Raw genomic sequence first — 22,269 nt, 5'->3', positions numbered from 1 at the left:
AACCAGACCTACTCCCGAACATCAGCAAACCGGTAGCCAACCATGGCCGAACCAACACTGGAATGAATCGGGACTTACCCAAATTTTCGGCTGATTCCATCAACCTTGTACACGTAATATAGACCCGTCTACTCTTGGAACGTGACGTAAGAGACACATGGCCGTATTAGCGGGTCATCCGTTCAAGATAACTTGTGTCGCCCCCCGTCTCTGTTCAGGGTAGGTCTGTGAGCTCTGATGTAGACCGCCCGCTTTTTCACTCCTCTTGCAAAGAAATCCGGTTCAAAATCGAGGATTTTAAGTTAGCGTCCCGGAGATTCAATATGAATGTGTTGCGGGACCTCTGAGTCTAAAGAGATAGGACGTTGGTATTCCAGGAATCTTGTTTCAGTGCACGTTCTGTCTCACCTGTATATGTCCAAGGACCCTTCCTGGTTTGATTTTGACACTTGATGTGGCACACGTCAATTGATGACGACACCAAAACACGTCTATTAATCTGACGGCTGATGTGGACGGACCCTTCCTGGTTTGATTTTGACACTTGATGTGGCACACGTCAATTGATGACGACACCAAAACACGTCTATTAATCTGACGGCTGATGTGGACGGAACCATTAGAAAAGTAAAGGGGTGATGAAGTTGTGGTAAAAAGTACCTGCGAACAGCACTTATTCATTCGCGCGGGTGCATGTGACGTTTGTAACGTATCATAAGCAACGTAACGTAATATCATGTTACGTTTAACATGGTGCGTTTTGATGCGTTACGATAACACGAGGGACCAAAAATCGTGACGTATAGACCCAAAAACGTGACGTTTTAACGTCCGTAATGTTGACACGGAAATGATGCCATATGATTCCATGTATACTTGACGTTTATATAATACATTTATATACATCGTAAATGATTGTTCAATGTGAACTGGGCTTAGCCCAGTGGGGCAAAAATGTACAATAAATGTCTTCATTCATATAAAATGTGCACCTGCAGCACCCCTTACCTCCGCAGTATGTAAGATAACATGCCGGGGGTTCCGGCAGCTGGTAGACATAATATCCGCCGGGACATGTTCTGACTTGAATGTTCCATGACCAGTAGCAGCTGTAGGACAACCAGAAGGCACATACTCGTCGCGTGACGTTACCGTCCTGAAGAGCAGGATGAGCTCCATTCAGCCACACCGGGGCGTGTGTCCCACAGCGGTGAGTGGACGTGGGTTGCTCGGTAGGCATCTGCGTACCAGCGGGACCGGTGAAACGGTACCACCCTCCGGCGCCGCTGATGCTGGTATCACGGTTATCGCAACGGAAGACAGAAGAGGAGTCGTATTTGTTTTGCCAGAAGTCTACGCTTCGCCAGCTCTCATTCAGTTCCACATAGCTCACGCAAACCGCCGGTAGCTCTGTGTCCAGTGGTTGAATAAGTTGTCGAGAGAGATGACATTTTCTGAATACGTAAGCCATTGCATTCAACGAGAAGACATCACAGTGCATACCAGAATTTAGTACCAAGAAGAGAAAGTAGGATAGAGCCAGCTCTTTCAAAAGTTTGAGATGTGAGTAAAATGATGCAAGAAGTGAACTGCTGGCCACCATTACAAAAGAGATATGTGGAGCCTGTGAGATTCTGCCTTTACCCTGACGTGGAACCAATGAGAATGAACCGTCCATCGGCAACAGTCAGGAGAAAATGTCCCCTTTGTACCGTGTGTGTTCTTCGGAGTTCCCGCGGTTAAATGTGCCCTAGCCTGGATGTTATTGTAAAGGTGATAGTGCAGCATCATGTACCAACGTGGCAGCATCCTTTCTCCGGTTTTTCTGTGTCACCATAACCACTGATGTATAGGGACAGCCCAGTGTAGCTTAGCAAGTGCTAGATAATGCCTTGCCTTGGAATGGAGCATACGTTTCTCTCGTCGCACTTACAAACTGACATGAAGGTCTCGCCTTCATAACAGTTGAGACCTTCATGCCATTTACCAGGCTGAATGTAACATTATAATGTTACATTTTCAGCATATTGCATGGTTAGTATAAGACCACAAGACCCAGTAAAAGTATAAGTATGCCTCTTTGGAAGATGGCATCACGGGTGATCAGTATTATGGGCCTTAAAACTTTTTCAACAACAAAAACCAATCATGGCACTGCTCACAGTGGTATTTTTGCTCCATGTGCAATGTTACATAGTTCAGTGTTATTATACGTAACTTTCAACAGAGCATCAGTGAACAAAGCGCCATAAGGTTTTTTAACCATGCCATTGTAGTTTTGTACATACAACAAATAGAAGAAGCTATCGCAATAGGCCTAGATCATAGTGGTATCTGCAATATGTGCAATGTTACATATTTCTGTGCTATCATACGCAACTTTCTACAAAGCATCAGTACGCAAACTTAAAGTGCAATGGGTGCATTTAACCATGTCACTGTATTTCTAAATTCTACATACAACAAACAGAAGAACGTACCGCAGTATGTCCCGGTGTAGTTCTGTCCACATCTGCAGAGGAAGCCTGACGGTACAGTCTCCACACACGTGCCGTTATTGATACACGGGTTCGGAGAACACGGTCTCGTTACTGTAAAAAACAACAAGCATTGATCAGTCAAGTTCAAGTTTGTTCTCACATCTTACGATCATTGTATACTTTATTTTACAAACAGTAATTTCCTTGCAATCACTGCCTGCTGAAGGGAACCATAGGCAGAGTTCAGACATATTTTGCAGAGTTAAGCGTATGTCATATTTAGGCTGTCGATCACATGTGATTACTATCACAGATACATAAACATAGATATTAGATAAAACAGAAATATAGATGAAATTACAAAAGGGTCTAGACGTAAGTAGTTAACATAAAGGTAGATAACGGATTAATGATAGGCGGGTGCTCAGAATCATACATACTTCTTTCGCAGATGTAATACTTTGTATTGGTGCAGTTAGCAGACAACAGCTGATTGGGAGGATCGTCTTCACTTCTCGTCATTTTGGCGCAGTCCCAATGACTCTTGTGGCTGCTTGGATCGGGTTCCCATCCTGGCGGACTTCCATCGTCCCAAACGAACGTCCCCTCCTCTTCTAGATCAGTCACACCTATCCAGACATTAGAGGTGATTCCAGACGAGTCCCTTAGGTTGACGAGGAAGTCCCACGTTCCGGAGTCTTTCACGATCGGAAGGAGGGCGTTTTCCTCGGCGCAATCGGCTTTGGCGTCGGCGTAAGTCTTGCGCTCCTCACCGTAAGCTCGGAAGTAGTTGGTGCCGTAACGCGTCCATTTGTTATCTGAAGTTTTAAAAAAATCACCGGCAAAAACATTGGACATTGGACATGTGCGTACGGGAAACTTTAAAGAGTGAGCGAAGCAAAGTCTTTTAAAATTGACATCTTCAGGTCTCAACAAGAAGCTGAAAAAGCAGTCGGTAGACCAAAGGGGTGTCCTGGTATATTCAAATTTATTTATCTATCTACCTATTTATTCAGTATTCATCTACTTGATCACATACCACATCTAGGAATGACGCATTCTTCATCTCTCACATCAGGGTCCGCAGTATAACACCAGACGTAACCTGTACCGTTGGGGTTTCTGCAGTAGTTTTCCTCCAGGCCGCTGCTGGGGTGGTTCTCGGGAGTATTATCGTGCGTGTGAATAGTCTGGTTGGCCCAGTACTGGCATGCCCGTCCCGATTTGGTGACGTTTACAGTTCCCCGGTAGCTCGCCCCATCACCTTCGTAGCATTCATCTATGACTGCAGTAGGCAAATAACATTAGACATGTTAAAATTAAATTTTAAACATCATAGAATCACATCTACGATATATTCAAGAGAGGAAAGCTAAAGCCCCTGTCACACATTCAACCTTCCCCCAGCCAAAAAAAAAAACAACCAAGGCTGGCTGAAGTTCGGGAGCAGTGTGACCAGATGTAGACCACGCCTAATTTTCCTTATGAATAATTTTAGTCCCAACCACACCCAGAACACTATTGACCTATTGAAGTACAACATGCCAGAAAAGGCCATTTCCTTCTCGCATTAGCCTAGTTTTAACTTTTTTTTTATTCCGAAACATGTAATCACAAGACGTGGTGACGACACACTCAAGTTTTTTTCAACTTATATTAATGCCGACACCAACACAGGGACAGTACAATACTCATTTACACCTGAGCGAAGTGAGGAAAGTCGTGTAAAGTCCCAAGGGCACAAGATCGGTGGCATGTCAGGACTCGAACCCGGGGCCTCTGGTTCCGAGTCGAGAACGCTGCCGCTGCGCCACACGACCCACAGTTTTAACTTTATAAAGCAGTTTAAAATAAGAGATGTAATCTTACAGCAATTTGAAATATCGCAGTATTCCCGAGTTACATCCGGGTCCGTGGTGTAGCACCAAGGTCGCGCTGCTCCATCCGGGTTCCTGCAGTAGTTCTCGTGCAGTCCCGCGAGAGGATACGTGACGGTGGAGTTGTGCTCGTGCGGTGATTGGCTGTCCCAGTGTTGGCATGTCAGGCCAGACTGTGTGGTATTTACTGATCCACGGTAGGTAGAACCGTCCCCGTACATACAGAGTGTTGGATACACTGGTTAAAAAAACAAACAGGCCACACTTTAGGTCGCTACAATGTAAATATCAACAAAACGCTAACAACGTCAAATTCTTCGTGTTTGGGCATTGATTCTTCCAGTCATGTTTAAATGTTTAAATCAGTCATGTTTAAATCAATTACTTCCACAGTGTCTACTAAAAACACTCACGTAGATGATCTGCACCGACGCTTCCACCTGTTTCGATAACTGAAAAATAAGAACAGAGAAAAACATCAGAGAGGCAATTTACCTATGGGTACACTGCCTGGCTAATTTGATACTGTCTTTTGCCACCCTATGATCTACATGGAGATTAGGCAGTTTTGACTGTACCTGGACATGGCACATCAGAGCTGCAGGCGCTCGTCTCCTGTGTGTCCCCGGCACAGCTCCTCCCGCCGAACAGCGGCTCGGGGTTGTCACAGCGGCGTGTGCGGGTCCGGCTGCCGGTGACGTTACCGCAAGTCACGCTGCACTCCGTCCACGCGTCCCACGCCGACCAGCCTCCGGCAACGGCAACTGTATGGGATAAGCAGGATCAATGCAAAGACCCACAATGCAAATCAACACAAGCCCAGTCTGTAGACTTAATTGAGAAGGTCGAGTTCAAGACGCTAAAATATATTCTCATGTACTTGGTTCCTCACCTCCTGATCCATAGAATTGCAGCTCCTTCAAATACGGCTGGTAGCCATTTGGTGTTCGTGTCACAATGAACTTCCAGTAGCGGGCAGACGTCGCTGTAAAGGCGTATTCTTGAAATGAAGTATGGCCTGTGGCAACGCCTGAGTTGGAGACTACGTTTGCCCAGACGTACGGGGTCGAACTCGACGACTTCTGAAGCGCGAAAGCGGAAACGTCGTGTGTCGTGTCTCCGTAGTTTTGAAACTTGATCTTGGAGAGACTGTAGGAAGCTCCGAGGTCTAAGGTGATGTACCAGTTGTTGTAGTTCTGTGGCAGTTCTTCTGGGTTCCAGTAGGTACCGGAGTTTCCGTCCAGGGCCTTCCCGGCGTCGGAAACAACTCCTGAGGGAGTCCCTGCCGATTCCACGACCCACGAACTGGAGGACGGGATCCAGGAATCTGCCGAAAGTAAAATGCACCATAAAAAGAACATATGCCTTTGAAAGCCTGCAGTGGACAGTTGTCAACAGTCCATGGTGAGCACGTGTGCCGCATCTTCGTTACAGGCTGGTAGTAATCTGGTGGCAAAGTCTTTTTAACGAGCTTAGCTCTGAGCGCAAGGCCACTCACCCTTCATGACCACATGGATTTCATAATGTAGCCAACTTTTTTTGCCAAACTTGTTTTTTATTCGCACACTCGCATCAGTTTTGGACTTCTAAAGGATATCAGCCATATAATCAAATCAACATAGCCTCAGCTTGAATCGTTGCAAAGATCAACTTACCACTAGTTACGATGGGACAGAAAACGGCCAGTAGAGAACAAACTCCCAGAAGCCATATGGGCACTGTGTCCATGGTTGGAGTCCCGACCTGGAGTCAGCTATACGGACCTATAGAAAAGGTAAAGATTAATGTTTGTCTTATTTCTACACTTGATGTCTATGAGAGATAGAAAGTTAGAGAGATAGAGAGTTAGAAAAGATACATAAAGCAGTTTATACGTTTCATATCAATCATATACGACTACAATTCTGGTAACATGGCGAATACGTCATTGACCGGAAAATAGGGCAGAGTTCACACTCACTAAAGGCCCCCCCTCACACAAATTCACACACACGCGCGCACACACACACACACACACACACACACACACACACACACACACACACACGCACGCACGCACAAACACGCGCGCACACGAACGCACAAACACGCACACACACACACTTATACACACACACACACTCACACACACACACACACACACACACACACACACACACACACACACACACACACACACACACACACACACACACACACACACACTCGGATAACCATTGCCAGGGGAGTTGTTTACACCGACTGCCATCGCAATTGTTACCTATCTTGTCTATTTGGCCAATTTGGCCAATTTCTACTCTTTCCAGCCGGTCCTAAAGCCTGGTAGAGGCTGCCGTTTTGGTTGATATTTAGAATATCAAAAAAAGAAAGAAGTGTCCTTGATTTAGAAAATATTCATATAGATCAATTTCCTTTCACGAAATAAGGAAAGATCTGAAATGGCCTCAATACAGTTTCTGGCCTTGGGGGTTTTCTTACATTCTTAACAAAACGGTAATACGACTTTACATCCGCGTGCCTCGGAGACGTATCTATATAATACCTGCTAAATCCCTATCATTATAGGATACATGTATAAACACACAAGATGGCGGCAGGAGTAACAATGAGATCATCACCCTGCCAATGATAAGGTACCCTGTTTTTGTTTAAAAGGCGATAAGAAGGGTTACCAAAGAAATCGGCCGCACAATTAACAGCATTAAGTCACGTTTTCTAATCTATATATCAAATATACGATTGGTTACATGATGGAGGAAAGCATATCTAAAGTCGTAAATATGTTTCCACGTAAGCCACTATCTGGGTCAGTTTTGTAACATCTGAAACAAAAGACGACGTGCATAAAGATAAAAGACATATTAATAACTATAATTTTGTCTATGAATTTTGACGCCTCGCGTTTTGACGTGTTTCAGACAAACTCTACACACCTGTAGATGATTCTTTCACACCTGAGCAAACAACAAACTGCAACAGAACCTTAAATGGGATTACTTTTTTGCCTTAGGAACAGAACAATTCCCTAAAAACCTATCAACAAAAAGACTAATGGGGCAGTAAAAGCTGTCTTTTGTCTTTTCATCCTGTCAAAAATGAAGCAGGGAAACCAGCTAGATCAGTTTGCCATCGGCTACCATGGCAACGGCGTAAACATTGTAACATCAGACGATAAACATACATGTCTGAAGACGTTCGCAATATCCTAAGGATCAAGTCAATATCAATATCCGAAAATCTTTAACAAAGGTTGAGGATTGTAGAATTCAGGACACCAGTTCCAATCTGAAAGGCATACCGTCTGGTGCATAAAAGACCTTCTTAACACGCAGAGAGCTGTAGATACCAGGGGTTATGTAAGGGTCAATTCTTTGGCAAACATGTGTACACAGTCTTCAAAAATGTTTTTAAAAAGTAGATACTGCTCCTCAATTCTTTGTACTGTTAAACTATGATATTGTCAATGTATGAATTTGTTCTTTATATTGTCCAATATACATAGGCGGGTGAATACAGGAGTTGGACCTGATAGCTGCACATGGTCACAGGTCTGTGTATATACGGTAATGGTCAGGTTTCATCAGGTTGGTAGAACCATGGAGTTAAAATACATCTCCATGGTAGAACACAGAATATTGGGATTTTCTTACACACAACCAGTACTTCTTTCGTCTTGCGTACGGTACTGTTTTTGTCAACATTGTACCAGAAAATATTTTGTCAGTCGCCATTCAAATCTACTTAAACACCATTGATACTAAGATGGCTTAATTTTTCCGATTATCACCAATCCCCCCCCCCGAAGCGCAGACAATCTTCCTAGTGCCTTAACGACTATGGATAATCATCACGCACGTCATTCACATTATAGATTACAGTAACAGCTAACTAGGTCTTCTCATGGTTTATGTTGGATTGGATTTTCATTACTATTATGAAAAATCTCGATGGTATTTATCTTACCTTCTTATCTTGAAGAAGGATTAAGAGTAAGTCGCTAAACGAAAACGGGTGGAAAATGGACCCAAACATTGTGAAATAAAGAGCAAAGTAGTACTCGGTGATCAGTTTGCCCATTTCACACACTCACTCATCATTACTAGGCATACATACAGTTACAAACTACAGACGATGCTCCGATTCCATTCAATAAAATTGTTTTTGTAAAGCCGTAAGAGACTATCGAGATATGAGGAAACACCTTCATTACGGAATTGTTTCTGAGTAGTGATTGCAAACTACATGGGAAAAGGCCACTAGTTGCTAGTTAGCACATACCCAATTATGTTTCCCCTACCTATATGAGCAAACATCAACATTATGTACAGTGTATATATATATAAGACTCAGTGGCAGGTTATGTTGTCGCTTCTGCATTAACCGTGGGTTAGAGCACAAACCCATATATAAAAACCAAACAAATACATGTTATAGAATCTATAGAATCTATCATTTAAATCATGACCATAATGGACTTAGAAAATACGCCAATATCCGTAAAAAAATACTGCTAACAACTGGTATACGTACCGACATAACAATCTGCAACTACGTGGCAACGTCAAGAGATATAAAGAACAGCTTATATGCATACGAAAGTTGGAAAATACTGAGAGCAAAATAAGTCTTACAAATAAAACAATATCCCGTATCCGTGAATACCAACGACTGACATACCTATGTAGTTGTTGGTATAAGCCTATGTTCATGAAAAGAAGGAAGCTAGTATACATGTAGCACGGGTGCTCTTGTCAAGAAACACAGAAAGGAAAGACTAAAGACTTTACAAGATAATTAAGTGAGGCACACTTACGTTCGAGACGCCCAGGTTATAGCTCTAAGCTGTCGTGCCAGAGACTTGGACTTGAGCTGAAGAATATACGCGCATACGGTCAACTCGCAGAAGATGGAAGCAAAAGTATATCCGCCACAGAAATGAAGTTCTGAATCAAACAGAGCCCTGAAGTACCTGCTTGTGTCTTGACAACGTGAGGCCGCCGGCGTTAGGCTCTAATTACAGTGCCCATTCGTCATGGAGGGTGTTTTTAGACACCTCGAAGGCATTGGAGCGGAATAAATGATGGACGACACAGTTCTGAGTGATTGCAGCCTCGAGACGACTCACAAGAAAACAGCACCAAACAAAAGGTCTAATGTTTCATACAAAATCTTTAAAAAAGACTGTTACGACCTGTTTACCTGACGTCCTACTCACGAAAGCAACGCGATTTTTTTTGGCACCATAGCGGTGATCATTCACAAAGAAATGGAGATACTTAGATATTTGTAAAGGTTTGATTAAGGTCACAGTGGGGTGTCAAAGGTAACAATTAGTGTCTTAAAAGACCCAAGAAACAAAGTATGGATCTTACGGCACCTAAAGTCAGACCTGAGAGTTAGCCAAGGGATAACAACATTTCCTTGCCGTAATCACTGGTTTAAGACATTGGCGTCTGAATAGTACTATAGTTTATAGTCTGTCGCCAGACTATAGTTTGACATTTCTAGAACACTAGGAGACGGGACGTGAACAATTGACATAATTACCACTAAATACAGCATTAGGTTTGTGATGTGCTGCTGTTTGCTCTCATTATGTCACCATTACTTGAGTCACTGTGCAGAGCTGGGAACAATTGTGTGACACTTGGTGTCCCAAAATATACTAAATTTATTTCAACTTTTCAGCCAACGCGTTACCACAACTTGTATTTAAGGCATCGAATTGTCCTGATTTTTGTGTCGTGTACCACATTCTCAATTAATTCGAAGTGCTTAATCTGTGAAAATTGCGATTTAAGCTTAAGAATGGCAAACCGTGGTTACCTAGCTTGTTATTGCTATTGGGCGGACCGGCCAATCTCTTGGTGCAGCCAAGGGCTGAATTGTGAGGAGCTTACAATATTAGTGGGGCTGAATCAAAAGGGTCTGGAGCGGCCGTCATTCGGCGCTAACGCATGTGACCTCAATACGACCCCAGGTACGGCCGTAGGACTGTTAGTAGGATTTTGAACCACTCATATCTTGAAGGATCCCTACTCTTTCCGATATAAGTGTGGTGGGTTCTTTAACGTGCGTGGGGTGCGGCTCTCCCAAAACACGGGACCTCCATTTAACGTTCTATCCGATAGACGTCCTTAACCGAAGCTATGTACTCATTCACACCTGAGTGAAGTGAAGTGAGAAAAGTCGTGTAAATTTCCTTTCCCAAGGGCAGAAGATCGGTGACATGGCAGGATTCGAACGCAGGACCTCTTGGTTCTGAGCCGAACACTTTGCTTTTACACCACACGACCCCACTCACTTGCATATGGTGGAGATTGAAATACTAGTGTTATCGACTCCACCTTTATCTGTCTTAGGAACGTAGGCTACATCTCTTCCCCAGATGCCTTCCTTCACTCACTTTGTTTAGAACATGTCATTCGTATCGCTGACACCTGTATCAAAACAGGACGCCCAAAAAACCACAAACACAGTAGTAGCCTACCTCTTCTAAAACAACAAACAAGAAAAGACAACCATCTGTCACATGTCACGTAGCCAAAATTCTCGGAGGTCTCTAACGCTGGGAGAATGCAATAGTCATAAACAGATAAACTGCAAAGAGATGAGACTAGGCGTGGTTTGGATAGCAGAGAGGTTACCACGCTTAAAGACCGTTAAGTTTGAATGTTACAGCTTTGGTGGTCTTTCGGTAAGTGTTTGGTGACATGGCTGGGGAAAAGGCTAAATGTCAATCTTTGCGAAATGGACACATTTTTAGTAAACAGCCTACTTACTGTATACGTCTAGAGGTGAAGGGGATGCAGGGAAAGAGACATATTAAAAAAGAGACATATAACGGGTATGATTTTGTTGGTATATATTATGATAATTACAAAGCACGAAAATGCCTCTCCAATTATTTCAGGTTTTCGCAACCTTAAATATATAACTATAAAGACGTTACAACAAGCTAGTGTTCTGGGATTGTTTTGACCGTTTTTGCTATATGCAGTAATATTAGGGTTACTTGTTACTGTATTTGAACGACTTCGGACATACATTGTACTAGTATTGGACATTTCACAATACCTCTTTTGATTTTCTTGCGCACTCCGATGATAGCGTCGTCCTCAAAAAAAGTGAAGAAACCTCGAAATGTTCGAGACTGCGTTCCACACAGCATCTCAGACGCAGCTGAACAGGGACGAAACCTGTTACATTTACCATGTACCATCGTACGGTTTACACAAAACACACGGCTGGCGTCCATGACGATGGATGGAGGACACATTAAAAATACATGTTCTGGATCTGTTAGGTATAACTTACATTGGTTCGTAATCCAGTTTCTGGATCACAAAGTTATAGGTTCGCTCCTTGCTCTAATTTTCACAATACAGCATAAATCAACGAAGTTTCGTCCGTCATACAGTAAGCTGACCTGGGCCACGTTGACCGAAATCTTATGCTTAGTAAGGGGCATAGTCTACAGTCTACGGGAATGATAGTCCTACAGGGTATTCTTTGCAGCTAAAACACTGCCTTTAAATAGCTAGAGCATTGTTGCCGCTCTCCTTTAAAAGTTGAAAATGGCAGTTATAACTGGTCCAATCAAAGCGTTGTTACATTCGCCGCCAGCTGAAAAGAACTTTTTGTGATCTCCTGTTGTCATTCATACGAGTAAGGTTATAAATAGTCATGGAGGTGTGCAAAGGATAAAGACAGCTTTAGCACAGAACTCTGATTCTTTTATTAAAGACTCCAAATGTAATTAGGTCAAACGTCCGCTTTCTCAATGGCCATAACCCCCTTATGAATCTATTTTCATGTACACATAGTTTCTTTCATTGACACACAAGAATTGTGTCAACTGGTAACACGTTGCCTGAAATGCAAAAGATGTCTTATGCAAAATGTGCCTCATACTTTGTATTTAGAAGCGTTGAAAAATGAGTGGATCGCAAAATGCCTATATTGTGACATGTGCTCAGTTCGATTATCACTGGTGGTGTCTCATGCACAGAGATTTGGGGTCATCAGGATATCGTCCATGACATCAAGATAAAATGGGCCTTACAAAAGCAAACATTTTGGGGATTACTTGTTAATTGTTGTTTTGGGAATTGTTGGTACAGCTATTTGCCAACTATTTCTCTGCAGTAGGCATTTCTGTGCATTGAACGATTTAAAAGCACATGTCAAACTAAATAGCCCCTAAAAGCTGAAACTTTTTATCAAGAAATATCATGTTTAGAAAGAAGAGGGTCATAGAAAACAACTTATCTTACCAGCAATTTATTCTAGGAAATAAAAGGAACTTACAACATGGCATGACATCATCAAAAAGTCACTACTTTCCATGTTTTTCTACCTTCATTGATTTTTGGCTCTCTATAGCAAGTCTACATAGTACTTGTATCTGTAGCTTGTATCTGTAGCAAGTCTTACAGGGCTTCTATCTTACATACAGAGAAGTACAATTCATTTTTGAACGTCTGAAAGGATATACAGTATACCAGTAAGCATCATTTTTGCACCAAAAAATAAATAGGTGTACAAACTTGACATAAAATACACTTATCTATTATCAATTGCAATAAGTGGTATTTGTGTTTCAACATTTGCAATTGCTTATACATGTACAAAGGTCCAGGAAGGAATGTGAGGTGTGGGTTTAAGTTGTTTGAATTTTCAGTTTAGCTATGATCTTCTATCATGTTACCATTTTGGTACAAAATGCTGTTCACATTTCAACCACTCCCCCTCCCCCCCAAGTCCTTCCTGTTACATGTACACTGTAAGACATTGATGTGTGCACCCTTTTGACTGGGTGCCTCCTGTACTTCTTGGGTATATATACTGATAGGCTTCCAACTTGTAGTGCCTTGGAAAGTGGCAAAGAGTCTTGAGATTTTATGTGAGATTTAAAAAAAACAAATCTTTGCCTTGTTGCAGTGACAATGGTCCCTGGTACCAATTCATTCTTCTGAATCTTACTTCAAAACCTTAAGTCTTTATTCTTTTAAAAAAATTATTCTTTTATGCTAGACTGTGCATCAGACTCTATTGCACTTGTCTCTTCCTCAACAGTGTCGCTAGTCTCTGTTGTGGCCAAGGCTCCATCATCATCATCACTTCTAGTTGTCATGGCAACATCCTCCTCAGCATCCTCCTCATTGTCCTCTTCTCCCTGCCCTGCTCCTTCCTCAACATCCTCATTTGCTGTTTGCTGTTGGAAAAGGAGATTAAAGGTGCATTATGTAACATTAGGAAAATATAAAAAGTACATCTTCTGGTCATTTCTTTGCAAAGTACATGCAAGTTGAATCAACCCTAATCAGTTGTATATACGTGGCACTCAGGAAATGGAGGTGCCAAAATTTGACACCATATGAGTGTGTTTAAAAGCTGGAAACACAGCTGTCAGCCATGTTTGTTTACATTCTGGTAGTTTCTGGTGGTGCCACCAACTGAATGTGCCCGGTGTGGGCCCAACTATTGAAAAAATGTCAGAAATGCGAGATAATTGCACAAGTGTGTCAAAAAGTGGAGGTAAGTTACAATGACACAAAGATTTTTTTCATTAAGATATATTTTTTTTAAATTTTGTTACATAAGTTATTTGAGTTAAACACAATAAAACTGTATAACCAACAAATATTACATTCATGCACACACACACACACACGCAGCTTCTAAGTCAACAACCCAAACCACAAGACCACCTCCACACGTACCCCCTTTGCCTCCCTCTCCAGGGCCATCTGTCTCCTCTTGGTCTGTCTGACCTCCACGTCCACCCCACACAGCAGCAGGAAGTGCCTCCGGTCATTCTTAGGCACAAAGGACCTGACCGTCACCTTCCCTCGCCAGCCTACAAACACCATCTTACAGTGGACAGCTTCTGGGTTACTGGTCATGCAACAGGACCAAAAAAACCTTCCATTAGAACAATTCTTGCAATCGTTATGTCGTTGGTGAAGGTTAGACATCCAGGTAATAAGATACAGTAAAAGACAGTTACTCAAGCAAAGAGAAGCTCAAATCAGCCACTTTTTATTGACATCATAAGGGAAGAAGTAAGGGTCAGACAAAATATATCAAAAAGGTTAACTTTACAAGTTCATTTTCCACTAGCTAGCTCTACTCTTAGTTTATCTAAACTACTCCAGAAAGCAGTCTTCTTACTAGACTAATATCTCCTGATGAGTTATTTTCTCACCTCATATCTGGTTCATACACCATCACAATACTGCCCTCCTCTGCAAAAGGAACAAGGTATACAGGCTTAGCTCAGGCAAGACTCATAATCTACCCTACACATGAAAATGTCATTTCTTTTACCATTAACTATTAAGACAATGAATCACTGATGTCAGAATGTTGTCTGTGGTATTACCCAGAGGTTTGAGCTGGTCCCTGGCCTCAGCGGTGAGTTTGTGGATGTGTGGGTTCTCCTCTGTCAGGAGCAGGATGGCGTCCTCCTGTTTGATCTCAACCCTCCTCCCATTGATGTAGGGCAGCAGGGTGGGGATACCCTGGAGGGGAAAAGGTCAAGGTTATTGGCTTGTTAGAAAGGTTAAGGTCGGCAGGCATTCTTTTACTCAGGCCTTCAGTCACTGTTACTGTAGTAATGCCACTTTGGAACAGCAAGATCATGGTTTGAAAGCCACATGACAAGCCTCACTGGGTCAGTCTATTGAAGAAGATCAGAGTGACTGGTCGAAAGCTCTAAGTGAGAACAATTCTTTGTGTCGGAAGAAAAATTTCAACTTTAAACAGGTTTTCTTACGTCCTGTGCCAGCCTGAAGAGAGACATGGTTTTTGACTTGTCGTTCCTGCTCCTGACCATCACACGGACACCACAGTTGATAACCTGTAGAAGGAGACAATAGAAAACTTGAAGACAAGCCATATAGGAGGGATCTTTACACACAGGTACTTTTTTGATAGTGCAATAAGAAACAAAAGTTAGACAAAGTCAAGACACGGTTGACGCAAATGAGTCAAATAGAATCTTCTTTATTCTGTCCCTGTATACAGGTTATCCATAAAATGCAACATTGTGTAGATCATGGTAGACGTATGTGAAATATTGTTACAGATTCTGAAGTACCTTGAGGCTGTTCTCATTGTACGTTAGGATGTCTTTAACTTCCTTGGACACCAGGTACACCGTACGTTTTTTCCCCTCGTAACAGCGAACCAGAAGTTGGAGGTGGGGGAAAGTGTCTGAAATCTGGTAGAAATCCCTGAAAAAATCACAAAGCGATTACTAGCTGCATTAGACAGCCTCAACCGCAAAGCAAAGAAAACATCAAAACTTCCTACATATTTTGCTCTGGGAGAAAAGCAATTTTGAACAATCATTACACAATTGTCTAGCTTCAATCGAAATCTGGAAATCCGACAAGATAAACTTCAAAGAACCTCATAATGGGCCACAGCTCCTCATCTTCTGTGAAGAAGACAAAGGGATCCTCTTTGTAGGACCCTTCCCAGGCTAACTTGGCTTTCTTGGCTGGAGGAGGTCTGAGAAAAGAAATTGAATCATCAACTCCTGAAGAAGGTTAACGGAAGAGCAACGGACAATTTAAGGTGAGCTGTCTGTACTGTGTTGATCTCAAGTATCAAACTTCACAGCAAAAGACATCAGTACCTGGATTACATTTTCTCAAATAGATTACCTGGCAAGGCCTTCACTTCCGTTACTATTCCCTGCTTCATCTTCGTTCTTCCCATCATCCCCTTCTCCTTGACCTGTGTCTGACCCCTTCCCATCAGCCTCTGCAGCCGCCCCAGTTTCCTGCCTGACGCCCCCCTCCCCTGCCTGCCCGGGAGCGGCACTTGTATCTGACGACTTGGCTTCGTCTCCTGAAAGGCAGATACATTGTACTTTTAAAGGACAAAAGGAGTGGTTTTACATTGCTCCACAAAGTAATAAGTAATAATACACATTACACTCAACAAATACACATTACACTCAACAAATACACATTACACTCAACAAATACACATTACACTCAACAAATACACATTACACTCAACAAATACACATTACACTAAACAAATACACACATTAGTAATGATTACTCTAAAAAAACTACCTATTTAACTGGAGAAACAAATGCATACTGCTTATTTTCAACAAATACACGTCACACTCAACAAATACACATTACATTGATACTGACCAGTCAGTTCTGACTCTTCTCTCCTGCGGTCAGCCTTGCCCTGTCTTGTCCATGGCAGAGCTTTGGTCTTCCTCAGGACAGCAACAAAAAACCCTCCAGTGTCTTGGTGGTGGGGCAAAATCCTAATGCTGTATAAATGAAAAAAAAGCAACACCAGTCAAATAATCAACTAGTACACAATATTTACAGATGATTGTTTACTTTTTGCAATGACGTTTGTCAGATTATTTAAAAATATGGCAAGAAAATGATGTGCTGATGCCAAAATTGACTTTGAAAATCCAGTTTTGCCACCATGAAATTCCATTGGATGCTTTAAACTATATAGTTACCATCTGTCGAGGTGCATGGCGTTGAGCTTGTCCGGGTCGGGAGGAGGGAACATGGACGCCCTTCTGAGGTTGGTACTTCTGTCTGTTGGCACTTCTTCTATGGAGCTGTAGAACTCACCTTTCTTGGTCATTACCTAAAATTCAACACATGTATTCAAGACATTCAACTTGATATAAAAGATACAAGCCTCGATGCCAGATAAACATTTCACATTTGCTGGCAAATGCTGGGCTGAACTTTGGTGGCTAGGACAGGATTTGAGCTCCCAACCTTTCATACAAAAGTTAGAGTGCTGACCACAATACAACTGGATGCTAACAAATTATCATTAAAAATATGGCATACGTGCTGTGATAATACACCCACCTTCCAGGAGGAGACTCCAGAAAGCCTCTTCAAACCAATGAGTTTGTCGGACACGTCGACTAGTTCCACAGAGTCTAGGTGAGACAATGGAAGACTCATTCAATATTAACTCAAGAACATGATTGTGTATGATATTGCATACATGTACTTCATTCATCTATGGCTTTGTAAAGTTTCATTTACATCACTAGTATACTAAATTTACTGTGACAAGATTACTTCAAAACCACAACAAAACATAACAAAGAGTCCAAACATATTAATTAATATGTTATGTATGGATGTCAACCCACAGTTTAGAGGCAAGCTGGTGTGTTACGCCAAGTACCAGACTGACGTCCCCGGCTATACCGATACAGATACAGAAGTGGCGAGCTGCCATCGAGCCTCAGTGCAAGTATGTCTAACCCTCAAAAGATGGGAAACAACAGACGATAAACCGGATAGTGAGTGAGTGAGTGAGAGTGATGGAACAGAAAGGCTTACCTTCACACTCAGTTAGCAGAGCTGCAATGACAGCCTCGTCCTCTAGGGGGTTGAGTGAGCAGGTGGAGTACACCAGCTGCCCCCCCACCCTCAGCAGCTCGATCCCTCTCCGCACTATCCTCAACTGGAGACTGGATCGGAAAGGGCCCAGTCAATCAATCAATCAATCAACTAACCAATCAAACAATCAATTTTCGGTTTCCAAAATCTCAAATGCTTTTTGGTGATGTTTGTATGTATCACACTCCTGTACGTTCCCTGTAACTGTGTGTATATGTACAAGGTATGTAAAGCAACAACACCTGTGCTATGCAATGTGAACGAGTCATAATTGCCCGGAGAAAGGTGACATGGTAGCCAAAATGTCGTCTGAATAAAACACTTGGTTGTGTCTGACTTCCATAATTTTGTCCGTGCTTACTTGTGCAGGTTCTGGCCCTGTCCTGGTGACCACTTCTTCCACACATCTGGGTTTTTCCGCATGGTACCATCTCCACTAGAAGTGAAATATACATTTTATATTGAATTTCTTATAGTCAGTACTAGTACTAGTAGTATGTCAAGAAAGCCGTGGTATCATATTAAACATTTTGAGTATTAAAACCTTTTAAATATTTCATTGTTTCATACATGTATGTTACACTGTATTACCATGTACATGTAGTAGTATGCAGTATTACAAATGTACAACATTGATAATGTGAGTGCTATTATACATTAAGATAAGTTGCAGTGGTCGAAATACTTTTTTTCAGTGCTCTGCAATATTGCAGAAGAGTCAAAATTTTGTTCTGCAATTTGGAAATACTTTCTGCAAATACACAAGCCTCTATACTACAATCTTGAAGGTTTATAAGCATGAACTATTGATTGATATGCAAATTAGTGAAGACAAATTTTTGGAAGTCCAAAAGGAAACAAAAGGTAGACAAGTCAAGACAAAGTTGATGTAAATTAGTGAAGAAACTCCTGTTGTTTCAGAACAGGAGCTTAAGTGTTGTCTGTCCTTGGGGCCAAGAGCACCAAATCCCAAGTGCCAATTTTTCCTGCTGCAAAATTGCAGATTGTATAAATTTTTCTTCTGCAATCTTGAAAATCTATCTGCAGATTGCAGACTGCAGACAGGTATTTCGAACACTGAGTTGTATTATGTAGAATGTTAGAAACAAAATTGCTAGCTAGCCCTGCAATGGATTATTCAGATTTATTTCAACATTAAACAAAACTAACCTGCATGGTACATCACAAAGTACCCTGTCATAGGCCAGAGTGCCTGTAGTACCCTCTTCACCTTCCTGCAGTGATAAACAGTTTTTAGAAAGTTGGGAGTTGCCTTATCTCACAAAGAAATCCCTCAGTCTTACCAGAACAGATCATTTCTTCCTTTTACCAAGCTCTACCAAAGCATTAACTGACATAGAAGTTTATTCATAATAACTTAAGGTATTCCATTCAAATGCAGCTGAGGTAGCAAATGTTGTTAATAAAGCCCGTCACCAACCAAGGTTGGCTGACGTTTGGGAGCAGTCTCTCCAGATTTAGGCCACACCTAACTTCCTATACGAATCAAATCGAATTTGAGTTAAGCTTGAGTCAAATTTGACTACCAAACACTTACGGCGGGTACAGTCATGTTGGGCATGTGGCTGGCATCATGGTTGGTGACCAGGAAACACGGACTGTTCAGTCTCTTGGCCTGATGAACCAGCATGTAACAACGCTTGTTGTCCGCATCATTGGCAACAACAAAACCACCTGCAAACAGCAAAATATGCTGAATAATTGGCTCGTCAACCAAATCATTAAACCAAATTTTATAGGAAGCAATGTGTTAACAACAGGCTTTATTAAAAAATCTATCTCAGATTTGGAAACAATTCTTGGTAAGAAACAAACTAAACATGAACGTGAGATAAAAAATTTCCATTCATAGCCTTATTGAATTCACTGAGCTCAATATACAACTGGTACTTGCTGTCTGTTGACATGCTAACCTTCTCTGACTGAGGTAGCCTTCTGGCACAAAGTTTCACATGGTTAGTTTTAAGCAGTAGGAAGTTAAAAAGAATAATTCTTCAACTTCAATGATCAGAATGATTAATATCAAAAAAGCAACCTGGGAAACTCTGTCCATCCTCTGTATGGAGCATCTCGATGAGCTGGGCAGTCTTAGAACCAGGGGCAGCACACATGTCCAAGATCTGGGCACACACAAACACAAGGGATGAAAGATGTCATTTAACCCACTCAAGTTTAAACTGTAGATCTAATGAAATTGCAACAAAGCAAATTTGTCATCTGATAAGCATTTTGTAACACTTATTACCTTATGGTGTGGCTGTACATCCAACAGTAGAGGAGGGATCATGCTCACTGCCTCCTGCCTGCTTACATTACCCTACAAATAAACAAACAAATAAATAAATATAAACAAAGGCTATTGAACAACAGAACAGGTAATAACCTGTGTTGAAAGATGAGTTACAAACATGCAATCCACATTCCTTGTAAAATCAGGTACATTTGCTAGACCATGTGAAGGCAAATATCATTCATATGCATTTGCTTTGAAAATATTACCCTCTAGTATTATATACATCTTTTGTAGAATTGCATGATAAAAATATTCCACCGGTGCAGAGCTGATCAGTACTTACAGTCTCGGTCTCTGTAACCAGGAAGTCGTGGAACTTGGCCAGAGCTGGCGACCGTCTCAGGTCCTTCCTGGAGTAGTTAGTCCTCCAGGCAAGCTCATCCGGGTACCTAAAGTAAAACATAGAACATTGTGATGATTTCACATGTGCAACAACTGGTCAGGGAGTGCTACAGTGGAAGTCTGGACAATCACATCTTTAGATGTAAGAGATTCACTTAAGGTGATACAGGTGTACAGCAGGTTTCATCCGGTACAAGTTATTTTCAATGTTACCTGCACTGGTGCAGTTTTGTAGAAAAAAAAAGAATTCCTATCTAAAAGGGCTAAGGATTGGATCAAAACCCACTTTGTAACATTATCCAGACAAGAGGGGGGGTACATTTGTTACCATCCTCACCATGGGATAGGCTGGGGCTTTTCCAACAGCTCTCCATCCTCAGAAGTGACCTCTAGCAGCTGACTGATGTACTGCCCCTTCAGTCTCCTTAGGAGCTCCTGCGCATGACTGGGAGAAAGGTGGGGTCAGGACTACAGTCAGTAAGGAAAAAGACTTTTGCAGTAGATTGTCTCACAAGATCTTCATGTACATACATTATGATTTGGCATGTGCACTTCATTGAACTTGTTACAATACACTTGCAGGAAATCTTTAGGTACCTGTAGATAGGATTTTATATGTACTTCAGTAAACATTGAAGTTAAGGCAACCAAATGATCATACAAATCTTCAATTGTCATACGTAGAAGATGCATGTAAGCTTACCTCTTATACCCTGTGATACGGAACGTTGCAGGCAAGGGGCTCCTCAGCCCTTCCAGGAACTGGTCCCACTCCCCCTCTGGGACAATACCTTGTTCCTGTAACAGTCGAATAATATTGAGTAATTGACATTTCCGTACATTATTCTCTACATAACAACTAGTGTTCAATGCAGGAAATTATCCTAGACGTTACTATATTCAGCACAGCACTTTTTTGTGCAACACCTATGAGCCTCCGTACCAATAGTTTATCTAGTATAACTTCATCAGAGCCAGAAGTCATGGATACAAAAAGGTGAAGTATGACCCTTTTGCTATGGCTGGTAATGCAATAAGTTGTAGGACAAGTACCAGCAATATTCTGTCAAATGACAGGAGAGACAGAAGCTGGCTAGAACACTTAAATTTCCATCCCTGCGGCCTACAACATGAAGAGAAGGACTTAACCTTGTAGAACCTCTCAAAGTCTTTGTTCTCCTTGACAAACGTGTCCTGCCACTCGTTAGGTCTCTGTGGTCGCTGGTCCCGGTGGGGCCTGTCCCGTCTCTGTCCCGGACCCCCGTGTCCTGGCCTCTGTGGGATATACAAACATATGGGAACTAATTATCAAAGGCTTCCAGCAGTAAAACAAGCAATATTCTATACCTTTAATATCATAGTTAATGGTGAATCATTTATTTTATACCCCCCACCCCAACATTGCACACTGACAATAATTTTAGGAGAGTGGCTTATTTGTGACTAGATAGCCATAATGTTTATGCTTAAGCGAACATACTACAGCATCACCACATGACTTGCATATCAACAAGTTAGTTATCATCATACACATGCCCACTCTAGAATAGAAACCATCTCAGTTCGTCTACAGTTCTGTCTCTTCGTATAAACACAAACCTTTTTCTTCCACCGCCTTCCCATGCTGGCACTTACTGGGGAGCTTGATATGAACCTCAACGGTAAGAGGTTTTTCGCCAAAGATGCAAAATTGCGCATGCAACGTAGACTTTTTTCACGAGAAAATTTATTGTCTCATGTGCGCGGCCATCTTTACTGATGCATCTTGGGTAGAGGTCAAAACAGATAAACAGGTTTCGGCTCGAACAAAATAGAATATGAAGGCTTGA

General features: G+C 41.9%; 2 protein-coding genes across 2 annotated transcripts in view; both read right to left on the bottom strand.

The window, feature by feature from the left end:
- The window catches only part of LOC109481972, a 58,866-nt gene extending 52,752 nt beyond the window's left edge, over window positions 1–6,114 (bottom strand). Inside the window, exons 1-8 of the mRNA XM_019784585.1 lie at window positions 6,013–6,114; window positions 5,250–5,684; window positions 4,936–5,121; window positions 4,771–4,809; window positions 4,350–4,595; window positions 3,520–3,765; window positions 2,921–3,298; window positions 2,481–2,591 (exon numbers count right to left, since the gene is read on the bottom strand). Coding sequence (XP_019640144.1) covers window positions 2,481–2,591; window positions 2,921–3,298; window positions 3,520–3,765; window positions 4,350–4,595; window positions 4,771–4,809; window positions 4,936–5,121; window positions 5,250–5,684; window positions 6,013–6,085 — 1,714 coding nt within the window. The 5' untranslated portion in view covers window positions 6,086–6,114. The remainder of the gene's footprint in view (window positions 1–2,480; window positions 2,592–2,920; window positions 3,299–3,519; window positions 3,766–4,349; window positions 4,596–4,770; window positions 4,810–4,935; window positions 5,122–5,249; window positions 5,685–6,012) is intronic.
- Window positions 6,115–12,627: 6,513 nt separating this feature from the next.
- LOC109481991 (tRNA (cytosine(34)-C(5))-methyltransferase-like) lies at window positions 12,628–22,246 on the bottom strand. Its single transcript, XM_019784616.1, has 22 exons — window positions 22,040–22,246; window positions 21,590–21,715; window positions 21,144–21,238; window positions 20,778–20,885; window positions 20,382–20,487; window positions 20,051–20,122; window positions 19,841–19,925; window positions 19,343–19,479; window positions 18,955–19,019; window positions 18,146–18,220; window positions 17,725–17,855; window positions 17,239–17,312; window positions 16,872–17,005; window positions 16,540–16,667; window positions 16,033–16,219; window positions 15,776–15,877; window positions 15,462–15,597; window positions 15,138–15,221; window positions 14,745–14,883; window positions 14,568–14,607; window positions 14,083–14,257; window positions 12,628–13,574 (listed from the first exon to the last, which is right to left on the bottom strand). The coding sequence occupies exons 1-22, from the start codon at window positions 22,136–22,138 to the stop codon at window positions 13,377–13,379; spliced, it is 2,496 nt and encodes an 831-aa protein (XP_019640175.1). The 5' UTR covers window positions 22,139–22,246; the 3' UTR covers window positions 12,628–13,376.
- Between the last annotated feature and the right edge of the window lie 23 nt (window positions 22,247–22,269).

This window comes from Branchiostoma belcheri, unplaced genomic scaffold (genome assembly GCF_001625305.1).
Source record: "Branchiostoma belcheri isolate BF01 breed outbred unplaced genomic scaffold, Haploidv18h27 scaffold59, whole genome shotgun sequence".
Lineage (NCBI taxonomy): Eukaryota > Metazoa > Chordata > Leptocardii > Amphioxiformes > Branchiostomatidae > Branchiostoma > Branchiostoma belcheri.
This window is presented reverse-complemented; position numbering and strand designations above follow the sequence as displayed.

Coding starts and splice junctions, on each gene's coding strand:
- LOC109481991 (XM_019784616.1), bottom strand. CDS start 22,138: ATGCGCAATTTTGCATCTTTGGCGAAAAACCTCTTACCGTTGAGGTTC. Junction 21,239..21,589: donor ACTTTGAGAGGTTCTACAAG/GTTAAGTCCTTC, acceptor CGACTGTTACAG/GAACAAGGTATTGTCCCAGA. Junction 20,886..21,143: donor CGTATCACAGGGTATAAGAG/GTAAGCTTACAT, acceptor CCTTTCTCCCAG/TCATGCGCAGGAGCTCCTAA.